General features: G+C 36.1%; 1 protein-coding gene across 1 annotated transcript; it reads left to right on the forward strand.

Moving 5' to 3' along the window:
- The first annotated feature begins 36 nt into the window (after positions 1-36).
- LOC103714258 (uncharacterized) lies at positions 37-16295 on the forward strand. Its single transcript, XM_008801443.6, has 14 exons — positions 37-482; positions 3328-3485; positions 5648-5751; positions 8166-8232; positions 9451-9543; positions 9630-9794; positions 9919-10059; positions 10195-10272; positions 11238-11350; positions 11616-11676; positions 14077-14244; positions 15101-15202; positions 15863-15952; positions 16044-16295. The coding sequence occupies exons 1-14, from the start codon at positions 191-193 to the stop codon at positions 16104-16106; spliced, it is 1695 nt and encodes a 564-aa protein (XP_008799665.3). The 5' UTR covers positions 37-190; the 3' UTR covers positions 16107-16295.
- The last annotated feature ends 284 nt before the right edge of the window (positions 16296-16579 follow it).

A 16579-nucleotide genomic window follows, 5' to 3' on the forward strand; every position in this document is an offset into this window, starting at 1 on the left:
ACGAATCCAGCGACGTCCATCCCTATCTTTTACATTATCCGCGGGGCAGTGTACCGCTTCCCCGTCAAAAACTAGGAAGCTGAATTCGGACAACTTCTTGATTCTTTTTTTTTTGGTGCGCAACTTCTTGATTCTTGGAAGACCTCGTTTTCTCTCTCTCACTCTCTTTGAAGCCCTCTTCCGTACGTCAATGGCGGGGAGGAAGAGAGCCCGATGCGGAGGCGGGGTGGAGGTGCTGGACTCGATCTACTCGGTGGTCGCTCTCGTCCTTATCCTTGTCGCCTGCGTCGAGCTCGGCGACGCCGCCACCGCCGTCGACGTCTACCGCCTGATCCAGTACGATCTTGCTGGCATGCCCTACGGATCTCGCCACGCCGGCCTCAACCACCATGCCGGCGCTTTCCCCTTCGCTCCCGGCGCCGATCTCTCCCGCACCGTCGTCATGATGCCTGTCCGGGAGCTCAATCTCACCTTCCTCCAAGGTAATTCGCCATTCGTCTCGCCCCTTCCCCCCCTCGTAGTTATCCAGAGAAGAACGGGACGGTTGCCGCTTTGATCTGTGCTTGGAGATTTAAATAATCGTTTTTCTTGTTTCTCGTTTCTTGCGTTTTGCTCAAGTAATAACTCCTGGTCAGCGTCGCTGTTAAATTAGATACCTCGGGTAACGTAACCAATTCGAATCTTTCTTTCATAATTACTTGGCGTTTTCTTGGTTAATGTGGCTATCAGGGGAAAAAAGGCAAAAAAAAATCTTGGTTAGTATCATAGTAGTTTTCTGCACGAATATCTTTCATTTGTGTATGAATGACCATTCTCTAATGTTGTTTCAAGAACGGAACATGTTTCATTCGGATGGTTTTTACTTTTTCGTTGAATATCAAAAAATCTCCTTTGTACTGTGGTTAAGAAAGTAATTTGCTTGGTTCTGTAATTGTTGGGTCCTGTATGGTGCAGGCTCCCCAGATTATGATTTTGATTTGGTTCAGATTGGACTTAATAACAAATTAATCATGAGTGAGAAACTCTCCAAGCAATTTATATTGGTTCTGTGAAAACCCATGCCAGAGGTTGTCTCTAGGTACTCGCTGATTCTTTTCTTGATGGGCTCACTGATTCTTTCATCTAGTTAACTTTCTATATACTATCAAAGTTGGCTAATTACTAACAAATAAACAAGAAAATAAACACGGTTTGACAATTCAATTTTTTTTTCTCGTAGAATCTATTTAAACTTCACACAAGTGGCCCCATTGATAAACATTTTCTAGTTCTCTTTTTGGGTGCATGAAAACAGGCATTCAACTGACATTATTAGGATATCATATTGATCATATTATGCATGTTCCAAGCAGAGATGACTCAAAAAAGGTTAAAGGTCCCGTTTGTGATTGCTTTTGGAGGGCCAAAAACCCTTTTGGATAATTTTGAGGTATTTGGTAAAAATTTTGAAATAATTTTTTTTGCTCTTCTAAACACTAAAAAGGTCGAGAAAGCTCCAATATAGAGCTTATGTACAAAAGCTCCAATTGGGATGCGCTGAAAATAGAGCTGCAAATGGGTCAGGTCGAGTTGGGTCCTGAGTGACCCCGATCCGACCTGGTTTCTTCTTCGGGTCCTAATTTTGGACCCAGATCCGATCCGGTTAAAAATCAGGTCGGGTCGGGTCGGATCCATGCCTACAAATTTTGACCTGACAGGTCATTCGGGTCGGATCGAGTCCGAGTCTATGTATTTTTATATTCAAAGTTTCACTATATAATAGTAAATAACATCGAGCAAAAAAAAGGGTTGGGTCGGGTCCGGATCCGGGTCGAGATTGGATGGATCCGACCCGACCCGAAAAATAGAACGGGTCCAATTTTTGGATCTGATCCGACCTCGTGGGTCCTAAAATTCGGGTCAGATCGGGTCTTATGCGGGTTGGATCGGGTCGGGTCAGGTTACGGGTCGATCCGACCCATTTGCAGCTCTAGCTGGAAAGCTGTTTTTCTTTAAAATATTAGAGATCTAGGTTCAAGTCACAACAATAATTTTAGTTTGAAAATTAAGTTAGAAGTATAATCTAATAAAAAATATAATATATAATATTATTATCAACTTGTATTATATTATATGATTAAATAATAGCATTATGTTATATTAAATAATCATATTATAATATAATATTATTATATCTATCATAATACAACATTTTTATAATAGATTAAAATAGTGAATATCATATTGTTATATCATGATAACATTGTAAGATAATAATATTATAAAATATTATTGTATTTTATGATAAGTTTAAAATTTATTATTTTTATATTATTTAGCTTAAATATCAATATAAATAATTTATAAATTAAGAATTATAATAATAGTTTTTATGTATAAATAGTTAGATAATTGAAAGTGCTAGGCAACATTCTTTACTATCATTGCATGATACAAAAGACACTTTCTCGGTTTGGTTACCAAATATATGTTAAAGTTGCGCAGCACTTCAAAAACCTTGTTATAAAATAGCAAACAACTTTTTGTAAAATCTCTACTAGCAAAAGCTTTACTATCTAAAGCTGTATAGACTAAAACTCTACTACTTACAACAATGCTAAATGGGGCCAAAATGATATTTTGTATATTATTTAGGCACCTCTAGATTTTACATCCACCCAATGCTATAGTTGTTTCACATGCAATGCTGCAAGTGATGGAGTATCACCTTTTGACATTCATTAAAGAATATCAAGGCTTCTATGCATGAACTTGGTTTGGGCCTACCATCCTTTGACAGTAAAGCTAACTTTTACGTTGCTAGATGTGTGGGAATCTTTTTCTAAATAAATTTATTATTTGACAATACAACCTACTTTTCTTAAAATACTGACATGTCACTCTTATAGTCTGGTGAAGGCTCAAGAAGTTCACTGCTCTCCACCCCGCCATTTCATAGCGAGCCATAACAAAGTTTATCCTATATCCATGCACGTTTGTAGTGGCAGCCTTTGCTTTCAATTAGTACTTGGCCTAAACTCCTGATGCATCTCATTTGTTTGTAACTACTATATTTTGAAAGCGTACAACTGCTCTACTTGCAATTATTATTCCACTAGATTTGTGCTCTTTCTTTCTGATTTAATTTACATAAAAACTTAAGCATTAGGAGGTTGAATTCATTATACCCTGAATTTCACAAGTAATATAATCTGTTCCACTATATCACCAGCACTGTTTGTGGTGTTAATTTGTTCTGACCCAGAATAGGTGGGACAAGTCTTGCTTTTTATGTTGTTTATGTGCGTGTTTATATTGCTAAATTTTGCAACAATTATATAATTTCAGAGTACATCATCAATAAGCAGCCATTTGGAGGCTTGTTATTTTTGCTTCCTCAAAAGGTTGGCAAAAAGATTGTTGGGGAGATCAAGAGCAAAGATGATGGGCTCATGAGAAAAATATTGGTTGAGTTGGAACAATTGCTCATACATGCTAGCATACCTGTAAGTCTCATAACCGTGTTCAAATCCATTCATGATCGCATAGTCACCACTTAAATATATGATCGCAATTTTGACTTCTATTTTTACATTTTTGGATCCTCTGGCTTAATGCCGGTAGTGTAGCAGATCTAGGTTCTTTAGTTTATGTTTGTTTCTCAATTCCTTGTTCCTTTTTGAGATTTCTTATTGCAAATTTTCTATTATTTTAACTGTAGTTGGTGCTTACTACTTTGATGCCCCATTGATTTTAACTCTTTTATGTTTCCTAAATAGTTTTTGACCTGTGAAATGGATATTTTTATATCTTCATCAAGATCATGTTACTCTATGTTGTTAGTTTATCCTTTGGAGGGAAGAGGAAACGCTAAAATCTTCAAATTATGTTGAGTGCACGTCCCATTGATTTCTCTCAGATTAACATTATGTTTTCAGTGTCTAATAATAGATCTGTATGCTTATATGAATAGATATTTACATAAAGGGCAACATAATTCTGTCAATTGCTAATCTGGGTCACCAGACCTACTTGTCCTATCACAATTATTATTCTAAAAGTTTGTGGGAAGATTGGAAAACAAGTAGTTTCCCAATTGCATTAAGGAGTGGTTGTTACATCTCTTGGATGGGAATAATGCAATTATTGATTTTATATTGAGATTCATATCTTTGGGAGATTTTCTGAATTGTGAGGTAAATATAACAATTTGAAGTCATTCTCTTCAGTTAAATTTTCTGAATTATGGCATTGGAGATCTTGGTCCATGCTGGTATTTTTTTGAGGCTATATCTTTTTCTCTACAAGGAAGATAGGAGGTGATGGAGATGAAAAACTAGGGGTGAGATCTTTCAAGACCCTTCATGACATTTCTCTATGCTTTCTCAAATTGATCTCCAGAGGATTGTCTGGAAAACTGGAACTCCAAATTTCCTCAAATGGTTGCCTACCTAGTTGCTTCAATGGAACTTTAAGTTTCCTTGGCTGCTGCCTACCTAGTTGCTTGATCTAAAATTGTAAATTATGTAGATGGATTTACTTTTGAGAAATGCAAATAGAAGTTGATGGCACTCTAGGAAATTATTGGAACAAAATTCAGCATATCACTTATTGAGACTTTATTTTAAGCATAGCAGTGAAGTTGTCATGCATCATAATACCCTTGGACCAATTATGGCTGTGTTGATGCTGCTTGGGTTTTGGAATGATGTTCAGCTTACATGGTAATGCAAAGGAGGTGGGCTTTTTATTCAGTCAAATTTCTTTTCGGAGAAGTGGAATGCAATTTTTTTTTAATATAAATTTTAGGGTTAAAGGATATAAAATATCATGACTGAACTCAGTTGAACCTTTAATCCTGGATCCGAAGAATTAACAGTTGACTTGAGAGTTGGATAGTTCCTTGAAGTCTTGAACTGTTTTTTTTCCCCCTAGATACCTTCTTAGCCTTGGTGGACACATACCATTTTTTGACATGCTCAACTCTTTTCTTTTTCCTTATAATATACTTTTTGAAGACTGGGAGAGAAACATTCTTTTTCCTAGCTTAGATTAACATTTTTTCCTCACTGAAAAGCAACAGATTGGCTTTCTTGTGTCTTTTTTGCTACTTATGTATAGTCATGACACTTGGTGCTTGCACTTATGATTTTCATGACTGCTTCACTTTTTTTTCTGACATTTGCATGTTACCTAATTTATGTTCGTGAATGCTTTCCTTTCATCTTAATTTTATCTGGGATGTGATCCAAAAATTAGATGCAAATATCAGGGGTTTCATTAGTTCCGTAACTATTTTTATTTTATGAGCGTTAGGGACTTCTAGAAGAGAAGAAACTAGAGTAGAAATGCCAGTCCTTACCAAGACTCAGGGTTTAATTTCCTTTTTTTATGTTAGTTTAAGATTGCAGATTTGCAGGTTTGTCGTTTTAACTCCATATGATCCGTTAACTTGTAGGAGTTCTGCAGATTTAATTTGCTGAGTTGTTAATCAAGTTTCAGCTGCTCTAATTTATGGGTTCCACATGATCTGTTGAAGAATGGATTATTACTTATCATTACTGATTTGGAGATTTGGCACAGCCGATAATCTCTATCCTTCATTATTATTTATATCTTATCATATGCTTGTTCTTTCTTGACTACTTATGTTTGGTAATAATTGCAGTATCCAGTTTATTTTGCATTCGAGGATGATAAAATCAATTCTCTATTAGCTGATGTCCGGAGAAGTGATGCTAGCGGCCAACCTACCACGGCAACCACTGGCGGGTTAGTTAATCTGCTAACAGTCATTTAAAGTAATCAGAACATCTATGCAACTCTAGGAAATCACCTCATACCCCTCCACTTGAATTATGGGGTTGGCGAAGATATAAATGTTCTTCAATTCCAAAATGTAAACTAATTTAGAGTTGGCAGCTTTTTAGCCAATCTCGTTGCTGACATTTAGCCTGTAAATGATAACTGCTTCATTAAAGACATCACTTATTGCTATATATCCATCTGAAACATGCAATCTGCCCAAACACAATGTATAGAAAAAAATGTCATCTAGCTCTTGTATTCTGCATTATGTGTACTGCCTGTCGCTGCTGCTTATCATACAATGAAGCCTCAATTTGCAACCATTTAATTTAGCTAACACCTATATCTCACCATGAGGAACTGATAATTGCTTTAAATCTGACTATGATGCAAATTATCAGCAACAAAATTTTGATGTAGAAGCTGTGCTCGTAAGCATATAATCATCTTTCTTGCCATGTGAGACATCTCCTTTTTGTGATATTCCTTTTTTGGGCTCTCCACCCTCAACAACCCCCCCCCCCCCCCCCCCCCTCCCCACCAAAAAAAAAAAAAGGAAAAAAAATAGAGAGGGAGAAACTCCTATTGGTAACCTAAATTATTTTTTTTTTCAGTATGAATACCTCCAGCTCCTTCAAAAGATATGACTCAGTGAATACATTACTGCATAACAATTGTCACATTTAAAAAAGGTTAAGTATTTTCTTCTTAGTAATCAGAGTCTCCTACATGTTTACCCCCACTTGATTTAGCATCTCTAATTGTTACTGCCTTTATGAGGTCATACAAAATTCAACAATGGTGGAATCATTACTTGTCTATTAATTAAAGTTTAGTAGCATAAATAGTATTCTTAATGTATGTGCATGCCTGCAAAACTATAGTTCTCACTATTCTTCTCTACTATGCTCATTATAAGAGAAAAAAACTACCTGGAAGAAGAAGAAGAAATACAAGTACTTGGTATTACGTTCTCTTACCCATGCAAGAAAAAACACCAAGAATAACCTTTCTTTTCTCTCCATTCCTCTCTCATCTTTTCCTAGCAAGAATAGCTTCTTTTTTCTCTCCATCGTCCTCACTCTCCTTTTTCTTTCCATTGTATACATTTTGAGTGGTTTGAACCTTCTCCTTTTTCTTTCCATTGTATACATTTTGAGTGGTTTGAACCATCATCTGCATGGAGTGCCAAATGAGATTTGATTTTTTCCCCTTTCATCTTTAATATTCCTCTCTTTGTCCTACATCCCCTTATTCATCTTGAACTACTCAATTTTGAAGTGTTTGAAGTTTGAACACAAGGCCTTTTTTTTTTCTTTCTCATTTTCCATTCCTCTTGCTCTGGAATATAAGTTTTTTATGTTTCTTTTAAAATTGCCTAATGGATTCTTCTCTATCATCTTCCGCTTTTTTCAGAATTTCATAGAATGGGAGATTTTTCATTGCCTTTCAATTTTTTTCCCTGATGTTTTTTTTATTTAATTTCAAAACATCAGTTACAAACTCCAAAATATAAATATCTAAGCACTGAATATCTAAATTTTATTAAATTACATACCAGTATGTTTGATGCCTCAAGTGGTTTACTGGTCAGGGCCACCTAGGAACCTTTAAACATTTAGTAAACTAGGATTATAAATTTTAATCAGAGTTATTATCAAGAGGAATTTAAGATTTACTTATGTAGATGATAAATGGATTATGTGCATTATATATGGCAAAGACAAAGGGAAAGGCATCCGCTTTATGCCGAAAGATTAGAAACAATTATATATAGATCCTTTATAAATTGTGATGGAAGTTATGAAATGTAAAAAGATTTTCTGTACAAAAGATTTGGATCTTGATAAGAAACAATAGTGCAGAAGATTTCATATTCTTGCCAGTAGATGGATAGGATATGACTTTTTGATTATTAAGACATGGTTTCTTGATTATACTTATACAATCAGTTTCAAAAATTGATTTGAAACTTTTTGGCATCAAAGGAGTATCAGTTCTTGCACAGTTGCTTGGACCATTTGTGTCGGCTTATTTCTTGCAGGAATTTATTTGAGAAAAAGCATTTCAGAAGCATCCATTACTAGTTAAACTCATGATTTTTGTTAGGAGAATGCAACTCAGGAACTGGATTCATCTTAAATTGACTGAATTGATCTTATTAATTTTCCCTTGTCTTAATATTAGTTTGAATACAGTCAACACTCTCCAGTACTCTAATTCTTATGGAATGCAGATTTATCATTTCTTTCTTTATAAGATTTGTTGGCTATATGTTGTCCTAATGCACTAATAGTGGAAAATGATAAATCAGCTTTCCATTAGAGTGGAATATATTATCGTCCACTAATTTCTTCTTATGTTGTGCGACATCGCAGCTACAAGTTGGTTGTTTCATCACCAGAGCCTAAAAAGTTATCGTCTCCAACAATAACAAACATTCAGGTCTAATCTCTTCTCTATTCTTGAAGTATGAACTACATAGACAAAATTGAATGCAAGCTTGTTGATTACACATAACTTATTATATTTCTAGAAAAGCATGGATCAAATAGGACATGTGTGTTAGTTACTCTACATAGCAAAGCATGTGTGTTAGTTACTCTACATAGCAAAGCATGGATCGTTGTATTAATATGTACCACCCCATATTGGGCAATATGATACCGTATCAATATTGAATCGATACTCAATATGAGGGGCATACTACGTATCAGTACACCGAACTGACCCTCATATTGGGCATACCAGCACTATACTAATATGGTACTAGTACTAGGTCCATTACCGAGATTGCGAACCTTGCAGCCAAGTGTGTTAGCTATAGAAAAGGAACCAACACTCCCTTATCAGCAGAATCCAATAGACTGGTGTGTTAGCTACAAGTTGGTCGTGTCATCATTGGAGCCTAAAAGGTATCATCTCTAGCAATAACAGACATTCAGGTCCAATCTTTTACAGACAAAACTAAATGCAAGCTTGTTAATTCTAAAAAACCTATTATATTTCTAGAGGGATCCCACTCCCTTGTCAGCACAATCCAATAGGACAAGTGTGTTAGCTACACCATGTCATGAACTCCTCCTATTTAAGCTTTATAGGAACATCATTAATTGCATATCCTTAGGAGGCATCTTTTATTCCCAATCTGGCAAATTGTACACAATATTAGTATCTTTTGGAGGAAAAATGACAAAACTAGGTCAGAAAGTTCTCTTGGTTCTAAATGCCGGACCATCACCTTCTGTTTTTCACTGCGCCTGCAATTTGTATTGTGAACCTCCACTTTGTAATATTTCCTTCCAGAGAATGTCAAGGTTTAGTGCCACTTTGTGAGGATGTTCTTTTCATCCTTTCTGTCTTTATATCACATTCTTACTGGATGATATGGGAACAGATTTAACAAGCCAACTGTTTGCAGCCATGGTTGCTGTAGGCCAAAATCTCTTGCCTCACGAGGATGCATATTTATCTGCTGCATTGTATCATTTAAAGTCCCTTGATATTGCTACTATGAATTGAAAATGTTGGGTTTTGGGTATGATGGGGACTCTAATTTTTTCCTCCATCCAATCTGCTCATAGACCAGTACTTTGTGTGCTTTCTTTGACATTCAGACATCATTTCCTACTTAATATACAGTTAACTTGATTTATATGTCAGGGATGGTTGCCAGGGCTGAAAGGAGATGGAGATACCAGTCAACTGCCAACAATTGCTGTAGTTACATCATATGATACTTTTGGTGCTGCTCCGGTATGAGGTTATGAATTATTCATCCAGTATTTCTTACATCTTTTTGTTTAATACTTTAGATGTTAAATTCTACTTATTATTTCAAGGCACTCTCTTTGGGAAGTGATAGTAATGGGAGTGGAGTCGTGGCTCTTTTAGAGATAGCAAGACTTTTCTCGCATCTTTATTCAAATCCAAAGACCCGAGGAAGATATAACCTTCTTTTTGGGTTAACATCTGGTGGACCTTATAACTATAATGGAACTCTTAAGGTAACTTTGGCTCTTCCTTCCATCAGCAACCATAGAAATCATTATATTTATTTTTTTCATCTAATTCATTGACCCTTGCTAGCTTTTATTCATTGTTCACATATTATAATTGTATTTATATCAGTGGCTAAGGAGTTTTGATCAACGGTTACGAGAGAGCATTGACTATGCCATATGCTTGAATAGTTTTGGTTCTTGGAACAATGAGTTATGGATTCATGTGTCCAAGCCTCCAGAAAATGCCTACATAAAACAAGTTCATAAAGTAAGTCAAGTGTCAGAATGATAACATTAATTTCATATGTTCTTTAGTGAAGTATGTGTCCAACGGCTACGCCTCTTTCACATTTAAGAACGCATACTTCTTTCTTTTTACTATGCTGAATTATTTTGATGGCAGAGTTTGTCAGATGTTGCAAAAGAGCTGGGAGTTACCATTGGTATAAAGCACAAGAAGATAAATATTTCAGACCCAAGAGTGAGTGGATTTTACTCCTGCGCATGCTAAATGACTATGGCAATCTGTTAATTTGCATAAATCCATCTAAAGAGATTGTCCAAGTTCTGATTTCTGTGTTGACACTGAAAGGGGTATCATATGTAAGTTGATGAATTCTTATGGCATGGTCAAAAACCATAAGCTTTCATCTTCAATTAGTTTTGTAGTACGGGGTGTGGTTTTATTCATGGGAGGGTGAAATTTATGGCAGTGTATCCTAGTAGAACAACTTTCCCTTAGCTTTGTCCTCTTATCATCTCTTGTCATATCTTCTCTTGTTGGGGAAGTGAGTTAACTTCCTCGACAAATTATTTTTGTTGCTTAAAAATTCATGAATTTGGAAAAGCCTTAGGAAAGTTTTTAGATTGTCTTGATTTGCAAATGCTCAAATTATGGACTAGTAGCTGATCAAGAAAGTGCTTATGTTCAGAAAAAAAGCACTAATCTTTCTTGTCACAGCAACGCACTCTCCTGTTGTGCTGATATAAGCTGATTAACTTGTCTACCTGATTTGGTGGTTAAAACTGTTATTCTTCAACTGCCTTGCTAAATCACCACTTTCTGACATTCATATACCATGTTTCCATCTGTTATTAGAATCATCTTCCAGGAGTTAGTCAAGGTGTAAATTTTGTCTACTATTGTAGAGCACATTTTTAGTTTGAAAGGTTAAAACATTTAAGCCAAACACCTAGGTCTATGAGTCATTCACAATGTCCTACTAAATGCATCTACTGTCCGAGTTCTTTAAAATTATCCGGTGTTTATTGCTTGTTGCAGCCAACTGAGCATATTACATGTTAAAATAACTTAACTGAACATTTCTATATGAACTTTTTGTTTTCTACAGAAGAAATTTACTTGATTTTGCTGTAATTGCGCACTTGCATGTTAGAAGCAGACCTTGTTTAACTCTTTAATGGACAAATATATGGCTTACTTAGGTTGCCTGGGAGCATGAGCAATTTTCTAGGTTAAGAATAACTGCTGTCACTCTTTCTGAGCTTTCTGCTGCGCCTGAATTGCTCGAAAATACAGGAGGACTTTATGACACAAGGTAAGACTACAAGTTTTCCTTTATTTCATGAGTACTGCTCTGCATACCCCCTAGCGTGCCCCGAATGAGCTCCAAAATGGGTTTTTGTGTGTGCCATATAATGTGGGTAGGTGGTGTATGAAGGGCTTTATTGCTCATCTTCCCCCTGGCAGCTCACAGGTAACCAGGTTGGAGTATGCTAAGGAGGAGTACACAGGTGTTTTCATTATTTCATCTCGAGTCTCTCCTAAATGATTCTTTGTTAAGCTTTTGAGTTTTGCTATAGGGATTCAGTGGATGAAGCTGCAGTCTACAGAAGCATCAGATTAGTTGCAGAGAGTCTTGCGGTATGATCAGCTACTTTTTCTTAGTCTTCACACAAGCTTTTGAGTTGTTAATATCACTCAAGTTCTCTTTTTTCCTGTGTCCCACTATTATGAACTGGAGTCGACACATTTACACACCAATGTTCAATGATAGCAGCATAATTGACAAGAACTACATTGTTACTATTTTGTGACATAGATTTGATTATGGCAGGAATTGTGGAAGTTAAGCTTCTAGTTGGAGGGCATATCCATGCTCATCTGGTGTTTTAAATAGTTCAGATTATTGAAGTAATTAAGTGGAAGTTGTGGATTATCTGTTCCTGTTGGATATGATCTGCATTAGATTCTGAGCATAATGGATATACAAGGAAATATTTTTGGGTTTATTTTTATTGAACAAGGTGCAGAGTCATAAAACAACATGATACAACTACACAGAAGGATGCAATTTTTCCTCAAGGAGCTGATTTAAAAATTGAATGGAAAAAACATGTGATCATCATTTCTATAATTTCTATCTCAAGACTGAACTGACCAAAGCAGTCTTCCATTTTGTTATAGATCTAGACAGCGCAACTATATGGTAAACCATAAAGCAATGTGTATAATTTAATGACAAAAACATTTCTAACGTGCATGAAACTCATTATGCTAATAGTGATATTTCTACAAACTCTTCCAATAGAAAATGGTTAGTCTTGAAATAAGGACCATTTCTTGGTGCCTAAGTCATGGTTTCGTTAGATGTACTGTTTCCTTTTGGCCGAGACAAAACAAAGCAGATCAGGACACTAACATCAGTACCACTAAACGAATGCCTAAACATTAAAACTTAATTTTAACTTGAGACACCTCAGAGCTAGTTGCAAAGCATACTTTAAGTTGGTTTTGTAACAAGAAGACATGATAACATTTTTCCAGTTATTGTTTCTATTATCACTGAAGATCTAAGCTTCCTAGGGGAGAGAATAAGCAAAAGAGAGCCATCTCTTGACTTCTCAGTGATTCTCTCAAATCGATAGGCACTTGTCTTAAGGAAAGATGTTGATTTCTTTGTTTCCAAATCTCTGAAGGGATAACACAAGAATTTGACTCCAGAACTCCTTGTCTGCCATCGCATATTGGGGTAGTAGTATTGTAATATTTTTCAGGAGTAATATGTTCCTAATATTGGTGAGCTTACAGTGTGATATTATACTGTTGGTTTCTAGGATTACTAGGATGCAATCATATTCATGAGGCTCAAACTAGAGCTTGAATAATACAAGTCATATCATAAATTTTCCTCACCGACACCAAATATCCTGTGTTGTTAGGAATTTGTTAGCCTACTGTAAAATTCCAGGTCTGCAAGGTCAGATGAAGCAGCTTCAAAGACATCTGCAATAATGTAAGGTGGTAACATATTGTTTGTTTTGGGGCCCACTTGCGAATAACTAGACCTTGTGGACTTTTCCACGTATTCCATGCCTTGTAGGTCAAGATTCTCTTTTAGGTGTTTGGTTGATAACAGTTTTTGTTTTACTAAGTGCCCAGAAGCCATAAACATTTTGTTCTCATTTATGAAGTTGCAATTTCTTTTTATCATATAATAATTATTCAAGATTTTTCTGCTGTTATGTTACTCCAAAATTTTTTCAGACGTGTGCAAAGCAGCGTAATGATGGATTTCAAGCTGTTGCTCACATCAATGTATTATTCCTGGATACATGTGCTGTCCTTTATTTTTCTAAACCAGCAATCTGTTACTTCATATCATCTCTTTAAAGTCTATGGAATATGCAATTTAGGTTTGTGTTGTATGACTATATCAGATAGTATATCTGACCCGAATACTGGCAGAAGTACCAGAAGAGGAGAACTCTTTAATCAGTGAATTATGTCGATCAAACCCACCCAGGCTGTCAGCAGATACATTACAAAGTTTGTTGGTTATACATCATTATCTATTACATTGGGAATATGATCATTCCTATTCCCATTTCAATCCTTTCTGATTCCCATTCCGATTCTGATTCCGGTTGTGAACTAAACACAACCTTAGTTGCATCATGAGGATGATAGAGAACAATAGTGATTTTATTCATGTCCAGCAAGTGCATTTACGAGATTAAAAAGGAAAAGCCACCATATGTATCTTCATATGTGTGTCTATATATGTATTAACCTATGTGCTAGTGATGTTTATTTAGGTTTTAAATGCATGATGATGACTTTACTTCACAGGTTAAGGCTGATTGTTTTTTGCATCCACAAGGATGTGCCAATTCGAAATGCTTAAAATGGATATAAGTACAAGGAAATAGATCAGCAAATTTGTCATAAATGTTTTTTGTGCTTGCTCATGTCCTGTAGCTATGAACTCTAGTCTTCTATTTTGGCTTTTAGTTTTTAACTTTTTCTTTCCCCTTTATGCAGAGGCATATTTATGGATACCAAGGCAGGAACATTCAGATTTTCGCAGATAATAGTAGTTTGGCTGTAAACCCTTCTTATGTAAAGTCATGGTTGGATCTATTGTCACGGACACCTCGAGTGGCACCCTTTCTCTCGAAGACTGACCCAATTATCTCTGCATTGAAAAAGGTTTTATAGGCATATAATTTTTAATTTGCATCGTACTGTCATTTAATTTTTATTAATAATCTATACAGGTTGAACTAGGATATCATGTTGAATGCCTTGCTCTACTGGTTTATCTTTTTGTTTAATATTTTTTTGGCTGGATAGGAAAAAATGAATATCAAACATGTAGTTCATGAAGTTCTGTGATCTTGTACATTAGCCTCTGTTGGCACCAACTTTACATGCTTATTCCTGTCAATGCCTCTAATTGGCACTAATCACAGTCTATGCTCCTTTTTAAAAGGAAAAAAGATCAACTGAGATCATTTCTTGCTAGTGGCTTGCAGACAATCAGATCAAAAGTCTGTAAGGTTTGGATATTCCTACATCTCAAGATCACAGAAACATTCTTTATTTTGTGGAGCTATATACATTTCGTACGGTTGACTCAGAATAATTGGCCATAGATCAAATTTTGTCTATTGCAGCTTAAATTCCTCCAAACATATTGATCAGAATAGGAATATCCTTGCTTGTGAAAGCCAAAAGTAACTTACTGTACCAGCAGTGGATGTACATAAACACCAAACTTGTCACTCATCCTCCTTCGAGCATCATGAGTTTGCATAATTACCTTAATCGCATAAGTGCTGCAATATGGCTGTCTGTGTGTGCATGCACGCATGTACGTGTGCGCATGCGAAGTATATCATAAAGAACCATGTAAAATATTAATTATAACCATGCGTTCCATCCATTCAAAATGCTTCTGCTATGTTGTTCTTCTGTAATAAAAGATTTAACATCTCATTTTCTTTCAAAGTGCCCTATTCTTCTGCCATGAAATCTGGAGAGCTGATTTTAGTATTTATGGCAGGAATTATCTGATCACACGGTTGAGGTGCACGTACAGCATGAGACGATTGATGGGATGTTCAGTTTTTATGATTCTACAAGGGCAACGCTTAACATATATCAGGTGCTTAAAGCATATCCATGTCTGTCACTCTGTTTTCTTGCCCATGTGGGTAGGAGGCGTACTTTATACACACATGCACATGTATAGGAGTCACTGCACTGTGAACCATATATCTGTCTTTCAGAATGTGGCCTTAAATGCAGGTGGTCCTGACATGCCAAACAGGAAATATTGTTTACAGAGTATGATTTTTGCGCACATTCATCTCTAAGTTTAGCACAGCTTGTGTTGTCAATCTCATGAAGAAAAGCTCTTGGTGGTGACTTATACCAAGCATGTTGTTCAACTCTTGTTAACTCAAAAGTTGACACAAACTAGAACTGCTATTTCAGTTTTTACCCTTCATCTGATTATACGAGGCAGAACAGCATCTTAGTTTCAAAAGAAATAAATCATGCTCGTGTGAGAGATGTCCCATGCACTGGTCATCAATGAGCAGTAGGAAGCTGTTTACTTTTTGAACTTGGTAATCTATAGCTAAACTTTAGTTAGCTTAAAATTTTGATAGAACAAACTTAGAGAACACTAATGGCTGGACAAGAACCATCCAGCAAATGTGTTTACATCAGCCATCATCGTTGATCCACAAAGTACTACATAATGATTTGTGTTTGCTCAATGGAGAACCTCATCATTAGAATCTGATTTATGAAATTGCAGGTCGCAAGTGTTGCTTTTGATCTTCTTTTTCTTCTAGTACTGGGATCATACCTAATTCTCCTCTTCAGTTTCCTGGTCATCACCACACGGGTATGTATGCTTGCTTTTCTAACATTGCATTAGGTACCGTGTTGCTTCATTTTGAGAAATCCTTTACACGTAATTGATGGCTTTTCCCCAGGGCCTAGATGATCTGATCAATATGTTCCGCCGGCCTACATACCGGAAGGTCAAGGCATCATGAGCTTTCGTAGTTAAATTTTTCCACAAGGACAGCAGCAAAGACTTTGCTTATAGCCAGCTGACAAACATTAAGTGGATTGTAAATGATCCTCAAATGAGGCAGATGAGGTAAAGATGTTATTTCCTAATCCTGTAACTCCAGTGGAAAAGAAATTTTGGTAAGAAGTATCTTGGAAAATTCTTGACTCAATCTTTAGTAGACAACCTTTCAGTTTTACAGTGAGCAAAACAATGGGAAAAATATCATTTATTTCCAGATGGTTCATGTGGCCCTCTTGAAATACGAAGAGCGTCATCAATCAATACGTGGCTTGGATTTTCCGTCGTCAACAAATATGACCCGTCCATGTAAAACCTCTTCAAATAATTTACGGATCAAACCATGCTCACAACTGCCATAAATAAAATATTTGCTAAACTCTTTATGACCTAGGCGATGACTTGTCTTAATGCGTGTTCACCTTGCCATCCATT

This window comes from Phoenix dactylifera, chromosome 4 (genome assembly GCF_051530095.1).
Source record: "Phoenix dactylifera cultivar Ajwa chromosome 4, Ajwa_hap1_PhDact_Kaust_v1.1, whole genome shotgun sequence".
Classification (NCBI taxonomy): Eukaryota; Viridiplantae; Streptophyta; class Magnoliopsida; order Arecales; family Arecaceae; genus Phoenix; species Phoenix dactylifera.